This window comes from Cygnus olor, chromosome 12, assembly GCF_009769625.2.
Source record: "Cygnus olor isolate bCygOlo1 chromosome 12, bCygOlo1.pri.v2, whole genome shotgun sequence".
In the NCBI taxonomy this organism is placed as follows: domain Eukaryota; kingdom Metazoa; phylum Chordata; class Aves; order Anseriformes; family Anatidae; genus Cygnus; species Cygnus olor.
The window spans coordinates 10757726-10769329 of NC_049180.1; the positions used below are offsets into that span (position 1 = coordinate 10757726).

The following is an 11604-nucleotide window of genomic DNA, read 5'->3' on the forward strand; positions in this document are numbered from 1 at the left end:
TCATTTGTGTTCACAACTTTGTGTTCATTATGTTCTTCTGCTACCATTTCCTCCTCTTTATCTGACCTTTCTACCAATTTGTGCTCTGGAAACTTCAACCCATCATTAGACAGATTTTTCTGCTCTGGATAATGGGTGTATTGATCCTTCACACACAGCTCAGGGCTTATTAGATTTGTCCATCTATTTGTTCCTTAAAAATGTAGATTGCTGTGGTGTTCATGAGCCTTAAAATCTGCAAGAAGGAAGTATCTTGGTTACAGGGATTGGGGTCATTTCAGCAGGATGTGCTCTGTGAAATGATAGTTCTTTTTAACTGTCCAGTGCTAGCAGGTTCAGAATTAAATAATGTAAATTTTATTTGGATAGACCACAAACATATTAATAATCATCATAAAATGATTTTCCATTCACGCAAGATTTCAATTACCCAGAGAATCCTTTCTTTACTGTAGGTAAAGCCTGCAGGAGAATAAATGCTCTTCTTGCATCATAAAATAGTCCTGGTTGTTCTAACTACATAAAAATAATATTCCTTACTGAACACATCATGCTTATGTTCATTGCTTATGAATATGTGAAAACTCCTGTTTAGTCTTCAGGCTCTTTTGCACAGTTGGACTACGAAGCAGCTTCAGAGCATTCTCTCCACCGTACCTGGGGCTCTGGAGTCACAGCAGCGTGTCAGAGCCCTTCCATGTCTTATCATTTGCCAAGGGAGGATTTTCTCCCTGTGAAGAGATCTCAATCATCTCTGCATCTCCTGTCCTGGAGATGGTACATGGGCAACAGTATCTGGGGGCCTGCAAGCTCCTGTCTTATATGGGGCATGCAATGCAGCATGGGCTTAGAGGGTGTCGAAAAGTACTGTGTTGCTGTTAGATCTGAAATAAGTTCTTTCAAAATTGTTAAATACATCACTCTTTCTGCTAATTGGGTTGATCAGAGTGACAAGGACCTGTTCTTCATTTCTAAATGCATTGCCAAATAGGAAACTTCACGTGTTGGAGACTAAAGAATCACATTGTGAAATAATCCGGGGGACTTTATAGGCTCATTTTTTAGTAAAGTGACATTAAACATATTTACATTTTTTCATAGGTTGTTTGGCCATAGTCTGTAAGAGGTAAGTACAGGAGGTGCTGAGCAAGAAGGGGAAGGGATGAGGAGGGAAGGATGTGCGATCAGCAGCTTTACCCGCAATTGTGCTAACGCTTCCTTTTGAGGTGACTGGCAGGCTCATGACCTGAAATGCAGTACTCGTGCAAAAGTCTCAAGCTTTGCTTTGGTAAGAATAGATTTGGTTTGTGCAGATACACAAGCACAGAAACCTGCTGGCACTGCTCCAAGCTCGTCTCCCCTTAAACCTTGGGAGGTTTTTTCAGTGCGAAATTGTGCTCACGGCCTCGGCCTGCTTCCCTCTGAGTCAAAGTACGTTTCTGCAGCGTGCTCTGAACACACCCAGGAGCTCGCTCACTGCTTTGGGCACTCTGAAACCTGCAGTCGCTTTGGTTCAATAGCAGTTACTATTTTAAAGTAACACTTCACAGATTATCCAAAAAAAAAATTTTTTTTGGAATTGTTTCAACTAAGCTGTAACCCCAGTGTAGTTAATAGGCCTTTCCCTGCCTGTGATTAATCTTGGCAAATACTGGTCTCTGCTGCTGCAGAACAGGTCGAGCAATCTGGTGTTGTGCAGGAGGCAGAACTGGTTTTGCTTCGACATGTACCAGCGAACAGGAGCTTTGCGGGGAAGGCGCTCGCTCACGTAACCGGCTGCTCTTTTGTTGTGCTCACCCGGGACAGGGAAGCATTGCAGTTGGGACGTGCACTGTCCTCCATTTTCCTCTCTAATCAGGCCCGTGAATTCAGTCACTAGAAATTTCACCCTTCCTTCCAGAGCTCTGTTCTGTAATTATGGTAATTTTTATCCACTTAAGCAAAAAGTGAATTGGAATTATATTTTTAAATTAGCATTGGGGGGGGGGGGGGCAAGGGCAGGAAAGGAAGCCTTTAAAAAAATGCAAAATGTTATTTAATAGATTTTAAATGTATGGGGAGGGGAGAATGCAGGTCATGACAAATTTTCTTTTTGGCTGCATTAGGATTTGTTAGGCTATTAGCTGTATTTTCCCAAATGCCTTTCCCTCCTGGTGCAGGCTCAAGGAGAGTCGCACCAAAATAGCAGAGTGCATTGTGTTGAGCAAGTTGGCGTGTTTAAAAAGGTCCAAGTAGTGAGCTGATATATTTAAATTGCTTCAGCTGCCTGGGGTTGGAGGCGCTCTGGGTTTATCTGCCATGCAAATCATGCTGCTGCAGCGACATAGTATAATTAACGTGGTAGAGCCTCCTAGTGCTCATGGAAGTTAGAGTAGGGAAGTTCTCTTACTGGTACAGGAATAAGGTTTACAGGTGAAATGTAGAGCATTGTAGCACTTTTTCTTGTTGTGAGAGGCACTATGTTCTGTCACAGACTATAACTGCTATTAAAAAAATGCATCAAAAGGAAAAGTATTAGTTTTTATAGGCCTATACTAAAATGTTATTGTGTAGATATGTATTTATTCCAATTTTTCCTTAGGAAGAAAAGAGGTTCTTCCAAGTCACTTCACTGTGAGAGCTCTCCTGTGCCTTACTGGAGATGCTCAGCTGGATGGGGCTGACGCGCTTTGCTGTCAGTGACAGGGAAAGCTCCACCTCTGCCTTTGATCTGCAGGGGGCTGAGATAGCTGTTGTGGCAGGAAAGGTCTTAAAATAACAGGCTCATGCAACCTCTCTTGCAACCAAGCTCACACTGTGAGTAAATTTAAAAAGAAAAAAAGTAAAATCTCTGGTCTATGGCCTCCCATGTTGAAAGTGACATGCTGCACAGTCTGGATGCTTCCCTAGGCAACCACAGCAAGTGCATGGACTGCTAAGCCGGAAAAGTCGTTGTACAAACTAACAGCTTTTCGTAACTCGGTGGTTTTGTTTTAAAGAAGGAAGTGGAATTGGTGCTGTCAGGAGTACAAGGTGGTAAAGTGACCTATGCAAGCATCCTAGGTCTCCATCAAAAGTTTTATTCCTACTCAAGAGATTTAAGAAATCATTAATCTAGAGGTAGCCCGTTTTCACCAAAATCAGAAAAAACACGAGAGAGATTTGGAGCTCCTGGTTGGTTAGGTTATCTGGAGAGAAACCCACATTAACCTGTCAGACCAATGGCAGGATAACAAGACGATGCAGTCCCAACTCACAGAGCAAAGAGAGGAGACAAGCTCCTGCGTTTTGCACCAGAACTGCTGCCCATCTAACAAACACGGTGCAGTCAGGTCATCTTTATCCTTGTACAGTTGTTTTCCTTGCCCACAGCCCCCCAGCCTATCATAATCTTTTAATTGCAATACATGTTCAGGAAAGGTAGCTGTGAGTTTTGGTTTGGTTTTTTTTTGGTTGGTTGGTTTTGGTGAAATTGGATATTTAGGCTAAAGTGTAATTAGTTTCTGATTCTCTTTCAACTGAATAAAAACCTAAGTAGAGGACAGTAATGGAGACTGTTGCATGGCTTTCTCAATGGCAACAGCTGCTCAAGGTAGCCACCTCTGTATTTGAGCAAAAGAGAAAAGGGACAGGAAAAACAAGGCCAGCACTAGAGGCAAAATGTTTTTATTAGATTCTGATATTTCAACCCTACCTATTCAAGCTGCAGCTAGAACCAAAAAAACATATCTCTGTAAAAAGACTACCATAGTCCAAAACAATCCATAAAAGACTGCATCTAATTACCTTTGTATTAAAAATTTAAATTCAAAAAGAACTTTTAAAGGCTTTAGTTTCTAACAGCATCCTCATAGAGATAATATCAAAGTTCTTTTCCTAAATACAGATACAAGGCAAACAAGCATCCTACAAAATAATCTATGGAAAAAGGTAGTGTAGGAGAGAAATTAAGACAGTGTAATAATTCACTAGCCAGACACACGGGTTAAATGTAACACAACCATACAGTCGATGAAATATTTAAAAATGAAAATAAATTAAGGTTACATCAAAGTTCCTGCTTTACTTTTGTTGTTTAAATCCTCAATATAGTACATACCACTGCATTATGGATCATGGCAAAGACTTATCACTAGCATTTAAAAAATTGCTATAGCAAAACTTTGATGGAAATAAAATAAGACTGAAGATACTCCTTCACACAACTCTACGATGGCTATAGAAATTCTGCTGAATCAGGTACTCAAACTAGGGCCATTTATTTTTAAAATCACTTTCTATACGAACTTGGCTACAAATCTGAACGCCCATGAAAATGGAAATAAGTGTCGGCAAGCAGTGATCCATACATTCTGACTGTACAGATGCTGCCTTAATCCTTTCATTGCTTAGCCAAGCTGCACATTTTGTTCTCCCTGATACCTGCACCCCAGCAAGAATGCAGTTTTGCAGAGCAGAGGTTTTTGGTAGCATTTTGCCATTTTCTGGAAACCAAAATCTTGTTCTCTTAAGGCCCCAGAGTCACTGTGTGAGCAATGTTAACATGTGAACACAGGCTTAAAAGACTTTGTCAGTGTGCTGCTTTACCTCTTATACTTGCTTCAGACTATCATTTGCCTTTTGGAAGCCAACTGCCTGTATATATTATTATAGTATATTGCTGTTTTTCTAGAAAACATCAGTAAGCATCCTAGCTCACTAATACTACACCCTCCCCATTAACTATAGCCAGATATGAAAGACCTAAGTGGTGCTTTATAGGACTTGCTCTACAGGTTTAAAGTAGTTGACAGGACAGCAAACTCTCTCCACGGCCTTTGCAGTTTGTAATACGTAATGGAGAAAACAAAGGGCTTAAATACACTAAAAAGTATTTAAAAGACAATTAACCCAGTTACGATTTACTGATACTACAGTGAAGCATCCCGATGGATTCCTCCCATTATGCAAAATATAAGAAGGTAAGTACACTTCCGTGAACATGTTATTTCCCTAATGCTAAGCTCCTTGTTGAGTATGAACTTAGATCTGCATTTACTAGACAAATCCTCCAGAGGAGAAAAATACTTAACGCTTTTAAACAAATAGACTAAGCAGTTTCTGGTTTAATCGTATCAAATCTTCAGTGTTAAACCTAAAAAGATCTCCAAGAAATGACGGTTAAAAGAACACATCTTTTCCTCAGTTACTGCATGGGTGGCGCAGACAAGCTGTACCTCGAGAGTTCATTTCATGAGGTCGCGACAGTGCCTACTGTCCGCTGTTCTCTGGGTTTGTTGTGGTGGTTTCAGTGCCAACAGGTTGCACATTGTCTGCAAGGTTGTGTGCGTGCTCAAGGAACAAGTCTTTCAGTACGCTCAGCTCCTTGGTTAGGAGCTTAATTTTTGCCTCCAAACGTTCATTTTCTTCTTTGAGCTGGGTGACCCTTTGCAGCGTGTCTTGTGCTTTCTGCTTGCTTTTTAACCGGCTCTTTTTCACTGCCATGTTGTTCCGCTCTCTGCGCTGACGATACTCATCACTGTTTCTATCCACAAAGGAATTTTTCTTTCCCTGTTTGCTTGGAGGCACGGCTTTGCCTCCACCACCAGGACTAACGGGAACCAGCTGGGGAACCTGCTGCAAACCACTGGTGTGTGCCTGGGTGTGAATCACGCTTACTCCGTTCGCATCTGTAGCGGTGTTCTGTTGGGATGTCTTGCTCATTTGGACAGGCTCTTCTTTGACACAACAGAATATATCAGGAGACTGAAAACTGTTTTCTAGAACGTGTTTCCAGCAGATCTTCACATGGATTAAGAGCAAGGTGAACCTAATAGGAAAAAAAAATGCTGTTAAAGTTTTGCCGGGTTTAGCTACAGTCTTATACATCGCTGGCTTTAGCATAAGGTACTGATGGTACATCTGGCAGTAACACACCAAAACTATTCTGGAAGTGGAAAAGCTGCCAACTGCTGGACATTTCAGAAGCCTCTCGAACATATTTGGATTGGAAGGGACTGTTACTGGGTCATCTAGTCAAGCTGTTTGCATTGTTCACTGGATTTACTCAGTTATTCCAAAGCCATCCCTGATGGATGGGTGTCTAGCCTAGCCTCGAAAATCTCCAGTTTCACAACCTCTGCCTTGGCAACTGGTTCCACCGTCTAACTTTTCCTCCAGTTATATAATTTTCTTAATTTTTAGACTGAATTTTTCCTTCTGCAGCTTAAACCTATTAACAGCCTGACTCTTGACCAACAGGAGTACTTGATCCTTGTCCTCTTCAGACCATCCCTCTGGGTACGTGCACAGACACATTCATTGTTGGCCTGTCTTTTCTCTGGAGTGAGTGTGCTCAGGCTATCCACCTTTCCTTCAACATCTCACAGCATCTTCTAGTGCTTTTACCAGCTCTAGGACTGTTTTACTTGCTTTTTGAAGATGGTGTCCAAACTGATGATTGTTTCAAGGTCTCGCTAGTACTCAGTGGAAGAAAATAACATACGGGAGAAGGTAGTGTGCTGTGATTGCTGTGACCGAGTGCCATGAAAGGAACCCCTACTAAGACAAGTACTGTAACAGTACTGCAATGAGCAGGTGGCACAGGAAAGCACAGTGAGGACAATGTGAGCATCACTACACTTGAAAGCCAGGGGAGTGTTGCTACCCTTAGGGAGATGGGGGCCACAGCTGACGTGCCTACAAACTATCTTCCTCAGCTGTAGCTCTTGCCCCAGTCACTGCCCACTCTCCTCTCCAGCAGGCAGCCTCGCCTGAAAAGCAGGACGCCCTCTCACCTGACTCATGTCCTCCCGCTGAGGTTCAGCCTGCTCCCGACCTGCTGGTGGTACAAGCAGGACTCCACTACAGCTGCTGGAGGGACATGGCCCTGTCAAGGCTAAAAGCTGCTCCCCTTCTCTTCCCATCTCACAGGGTGTGACCTCCTAAATGTCTGGGAGAAAAGTTGGGGAGAGAAGAGGGGAGGGGGCAATAGGGCTGTTCTAAGCTCCTGAAATCCCTGCCTGTGGCTCCAGTGAAAAGTACTTCCAGACTGCTCAAATGAGTATTTGATTTCTTGTTATATTAAACAAAAGCATCTAACTGGCATAAGACAATCCTACTCTGAGATAATTTTGTGTTACAAAGGTGCAGCCCCACACTCTGTCACAGGTGTACGTGCTAGCATACGACAGGTATTTGGCTACTTCCCTGCCTGCCGCTGGGAGGACCCCTGGGGATGAAAGCACCTGCAGCTGGTGGGGGCACCGCAAGCTGCCCAGCATCCGCAGCGCCAAGCGCAGGGCTCGTGGCTCTCCGTCCCAGCAGCACGGCGTGACTGCAGCCCTGCGTCCGGCTGCCGAACACAGTGAGTGGCTGTAAACAAGCTGCGGTGTGTCACTCCTCGTCCTGCACTCGGGTTCGTCAGCTGCTTGCTGCTCTTGTTTGTTTTCCTCAGCAGCCCAAGTTGCCACTTTACCTTCTGCTAGGTTATCATTAACGAGGTTAAAACGTTACTGTCTAGATCAGTTCCAGTTTGCCTCTCATAATAGGAGGGAGCCAGAGCTAGATGCAGTTGCAGAGTGTGGTTCAGTAAAATGTACAGAAAAGCCTGTTAAGTTTGGCTTGGAAGCTATTTAACATTCTGTCATGACAAAGTCTTCTCACTTAGGACAAGTGAAGAAGGGAATACCTGCACCCCTCCTCAAGAAATGATTTTCATATTTCAGGGCAGATGTCAGCTCTGACATCTGCACAGCTAAATCTACGTACGTACATGCCTAACCTTTGTATTTATTATCTTCTGATTTCAGCTCTTAAAGCAATTTTTGCAAACCACATTTAAGCCTTAGATTCCGACCAACTAAGCAATGCAGATCGGTGGTTGAGCCGAACATACAGCTAACAAGATGTCACTGTGCACAAATAGCAGAGTTGCAAGGCCACTTACAGTAGCTGCATGCATGATTGCCCAGATATTTTTAAAGTCAAGATGCAAGTGTATATTCTCTTCTGGCTTTGTCTCAGCTACATTTCTGAAAACAGGATTTCTGCAGCCCTCAAATAGTACAGAGCTCTGTTAGATCGTCTCCGATACCTGAACTTTTTTTCCCGTTTTTTTGGCATGTTTTCAAAGTCACACAGCATGGTCTCCTGTCCCCTCTATTTCAACACAACAGTGCTTACTAACTTCATCTGGACAACCCAGTTTAGTAACACGTCAGAAACATTTTCACCCACTGCTTTTTGTGCTTGTGGATACTGCAGAGGAAGGGGCAGCTCCTGCCCCGAAGGTGAAGAACCAAAGTGTCCCGTTTCTCAAGCTACTCTTCTAGCCCTGACTTACAGAGCACTTTGGAATAGATCCTCCTCAGTTCCTTCCTACTGCAGCTGATCCATTTCATATCCAATAACTATTTCTTCAGTGAGACAAGCTCTAATTTGGCCTGACGATCAACAGAACACTTGCCTGGGAGATGTGACACCTGGACTCCTGTCCTGCTCCAGCTAATATTTATGCAGAGCAAGTAGCACTGACTGTGCTGTATCACAGATAACCCTGGAGTCGTAACAATTAAGGCTTGACGCTAATCCCCCCCCGGTTATCTGGAGGCTGGACCCACATCACCAACTGTCAGCTACTCAGTTGGGCAGTGAGAGGGAAGGAGACCCTGGTTGGCAGTGGGCTCTGCAGGGCATCATTCAGGGAATGCTGCCAGGATATTTACAGGCCGCAGGTAGAAGGCATGCAGAAGGGGCTCTGCAGAAGGCAGAGGTGAAGCACACAGTACCTGGGGAAGGCCAGGAGGCAGCTGGGGCCCATGGCTCAGGTATCGTGGCACACAAACAGGTTGGCTCGCTGCAAACGGGTGATAGCTGTGACACAACAGGAGGCAGCTCCTTGGAGAGCCAGCTCGAGTTTCCCAGCATCTTGTTCCCATAAAGCAGCTCATCAGCCACAGCCCGGTGCCAGCCCTGGGGTGGTTCCACCCAGCACATGTTAGTGTTTCCAGTGGCCAGTCAGAACTGCCTTGTTCTCTCCTTGGGCCACCAACTGGCCACCCAGGACACTGGCTGGCCACCCACTACAGCATAATAGCTGGTAGCTCAGGGGTGTCCTCGCAGGCAGCTACAGTCTGACAGCATTCCGCAGGGACCACAGGCTCCCAAGCAAATCAAGACCTTTATTATCTTTGCTTTCCCCCCCCCAAAAAAAAAAATAAACTTCCAAATGTTTGCCTTGGCGGAAAAAAAAAAAGTGTTTTAATTTGTTAATTAAATCAGTGTTGTTTTCTGTGTTTTTTTACTTAGAAGCAAAAACTACAGAGCATTTCTCTCTGCTCCTTTTCTGAGATGTGACTCTGTAGATTCTGATTGTTAGCCAGGACAGCTTCACTGCACAAATTCACCCAGCTGCCTTGGCTGTCCAGTGCAGAATCAGCCCAAGCCTGAGCAGCAAGAGGTGGCCTCCCTTCTCTTTGACTTCAGTGCGAGTACCCCAGCAGGACCTGACTAAATCCAACTGCTGCTGCACAAGGAACAGCGTAAACCTCTGGGCAGTTGTTTGCTGAGCACTGGGGGAGCCCCGTTCTGCAGGGTTTGCTGCACACCGTGCTCACGGGGAGGTGTTTTGGACAAGGTGGCTTCCATCTGCCACCCGCTGCCAGAGCTGACAACACCGCGCTCCTGCATTTTTCTCATAACCTCCAATTACTCCTTGTGAAGGGAAAACCCTTCCTCACACTGCAAAATATGCAGTCCGGTATCTTTAAAAAAAAAGACAACACTGGGAACACCTAAATACGTATATTAATTGCACCCTGGCAGCGCTGATGACGCGAATCGCGATCCCGGGTGGCAGGAAGCAGAACTTCAAGGGGCCGGGGGGTCCGGCCTGGGGGGCACGGGGGGGGACAGGGGGGCACAGGGGCCCGCTGAGCCCCCCCCGCCTCCCCCCGGCTGCCCCCAGACCCAGCGCGGTCCCGCCCGGAGCCCTCAGGAAGTCCCGCAGCGCTCCCCCGGGGCGCTAAAGGCCCCTGTCGCGATGAGCCTCGCGCTGTCGCGACATGCCGCAGCTCCGGGGCCGGGCAGCGCCCCGCCGGGCCGTCCCACCGGGACCCCGCCCGGGCGGCCGCTGCCCTCGGGGCGGCTCCGGGAGCCTCCGCCCGCACCTGGCCCGGGGAGGTGGGAAGGGGGGGCACCCCCGGGATATCCCCGGGGCCCGGCCGTCGCCTCCCCGCCGGGCCCGCAGCCCGGGGGCCGCCCGGCCGCGCTCCTCCCCCTCCTCCTCCTCCTCCTCCCCCGCGGCCGTGCGGGAGCGCCAAGCCGTGACTTCACCGGGGGGAGGAGAGGCGCGGGGCCGGGGCCGCCCGCCCGCCGATTGCATCATGCGCGCCGCTCCCCATGGCCGCCGCACCGCCACCGCCGCCACCCGCCGCGGCAACGGCAGCGGGCAGAGCCCGGCCCGGGCCGGCCCCACGCCCCGCGGCGGCGCCCCCCGCGCGGCCTGCCCTTACCTGCGGCGGCAGCGGCGGCGGCGGCGGCGGAGGAGGAGGGGAGGGGGGGGGGGCGCGGCCGGGCCCGAGCCTCGTCGTTAAAGCGCCCAGCGCGGCCCGAGCGGCGATTGCGAAACCCGCCCCGCGCCCGCCCGCCCCCGAGCCCCCGCTCCAGCCAATCGGCGCCCGGCTGCCCGCCGGGGTGACGCAATGCCCGCCGCGATTGGCAGCCCCAGCGGCCAATCCGGCCCCTCCTCGGGTTTAAAGGGCGAGGCCGGCGGGCCGTGAGGGCGCTGCGGGGCTGCCCCACCTCGGCGCCCTCAGGAGCTGCGCGAGGCCCCTGCCCGCGGGAGCCATCTTCTCACCTCAGCCGCCGCGGGAGGCCCCGCGCGAGTCGGCGAGTGAGCTGAAATTACGGGGAATTTCGAAATTGCGTTGGCTACTCGTTCGTTTTTCCCCTTGTGAACACCTCAAAACAAATAAAAAAAACAACGACTAAAGGTTTAAAACAGGTTAGGAAACACCTGTGTGGTAGTTAAATGCCATAGGAACGTTAGGCGCAGTTGTGTTTTGTCATAAAATGCCTCACGTCTTGTGAAGGACGGTTTGGGCCCGTAATGCTATTCAGAGGCATCGGCTCACATCTCCTTAGCTCTGCCTGAACAAGATTGCAATAAAAAAATACACGTTTGCATCTAACCTGTAGATTCATAAAATGCGTCTAATAGCTCTTTGAAGGGGAAACGTGTACTTCAACAAGGAGGTGTACGTGTTCACAGTGGGCAGCTCCAAAAATCATCACTTTGTAAAGTAAGGAAGTTGTGAGCAAGTTTATGTGCACACAGTGAAAAGAACAGTGTGGAAAAAATAGTTATTGTTTAAATGCAGAGAGAGAGAGTTCCAGTCTCTCTGGGGCACCAGTTTGGCATGTAGACCTACCTGGGGAAACTTTTTCTATGCAAAAGAAGTGAGAATAATCAGATTTGTGAACACAGTTGCAGAGCTTGGTAATGTAGATATTCGTATTTGCCATTTTTATGGCTGTCTGATGTTGAGTGTTTTTGTTGTTGATGTTTTTATAAAGCCCTGTGGAAAATAAACCACATTTGCAGAAGAATTCTGAGGATTAGTCTGGGCAAACAGTTTTACTCAG

At 47.4% G+C, this 11604-nt stretch overlaps 1 protein-coding gene across 1 annotated transcript; it reads right to left on the reverse strand.

Annotated features, from left to right (window-relative positions):
* Positions 1–3629: 3629 nt before the first annotated feature.
* On the reverse strand, positions 3630–10595 carry CEBPG (CCAAT enhancer binding protein gamma). The gene is made up of 2 exons (XM_040570811.1): positions 10473–10595; positions 3630–5788 (listed from the first exon to the last, which is right to left on the reverse strand). The coding sequence occupies exon 2, from the start codon at positions 5680–5682 to the stop codon at positions 5230–5232; it is 453 nt and encodes a 150-aa protein (XP_040426745.1). The 5' UTR covers positions 5683–5788; positions 10473–10595; the 3' UTR covers positions 3630–5229.
* Positions 10596–11604: the final 1009 nt, after the last annotated feature.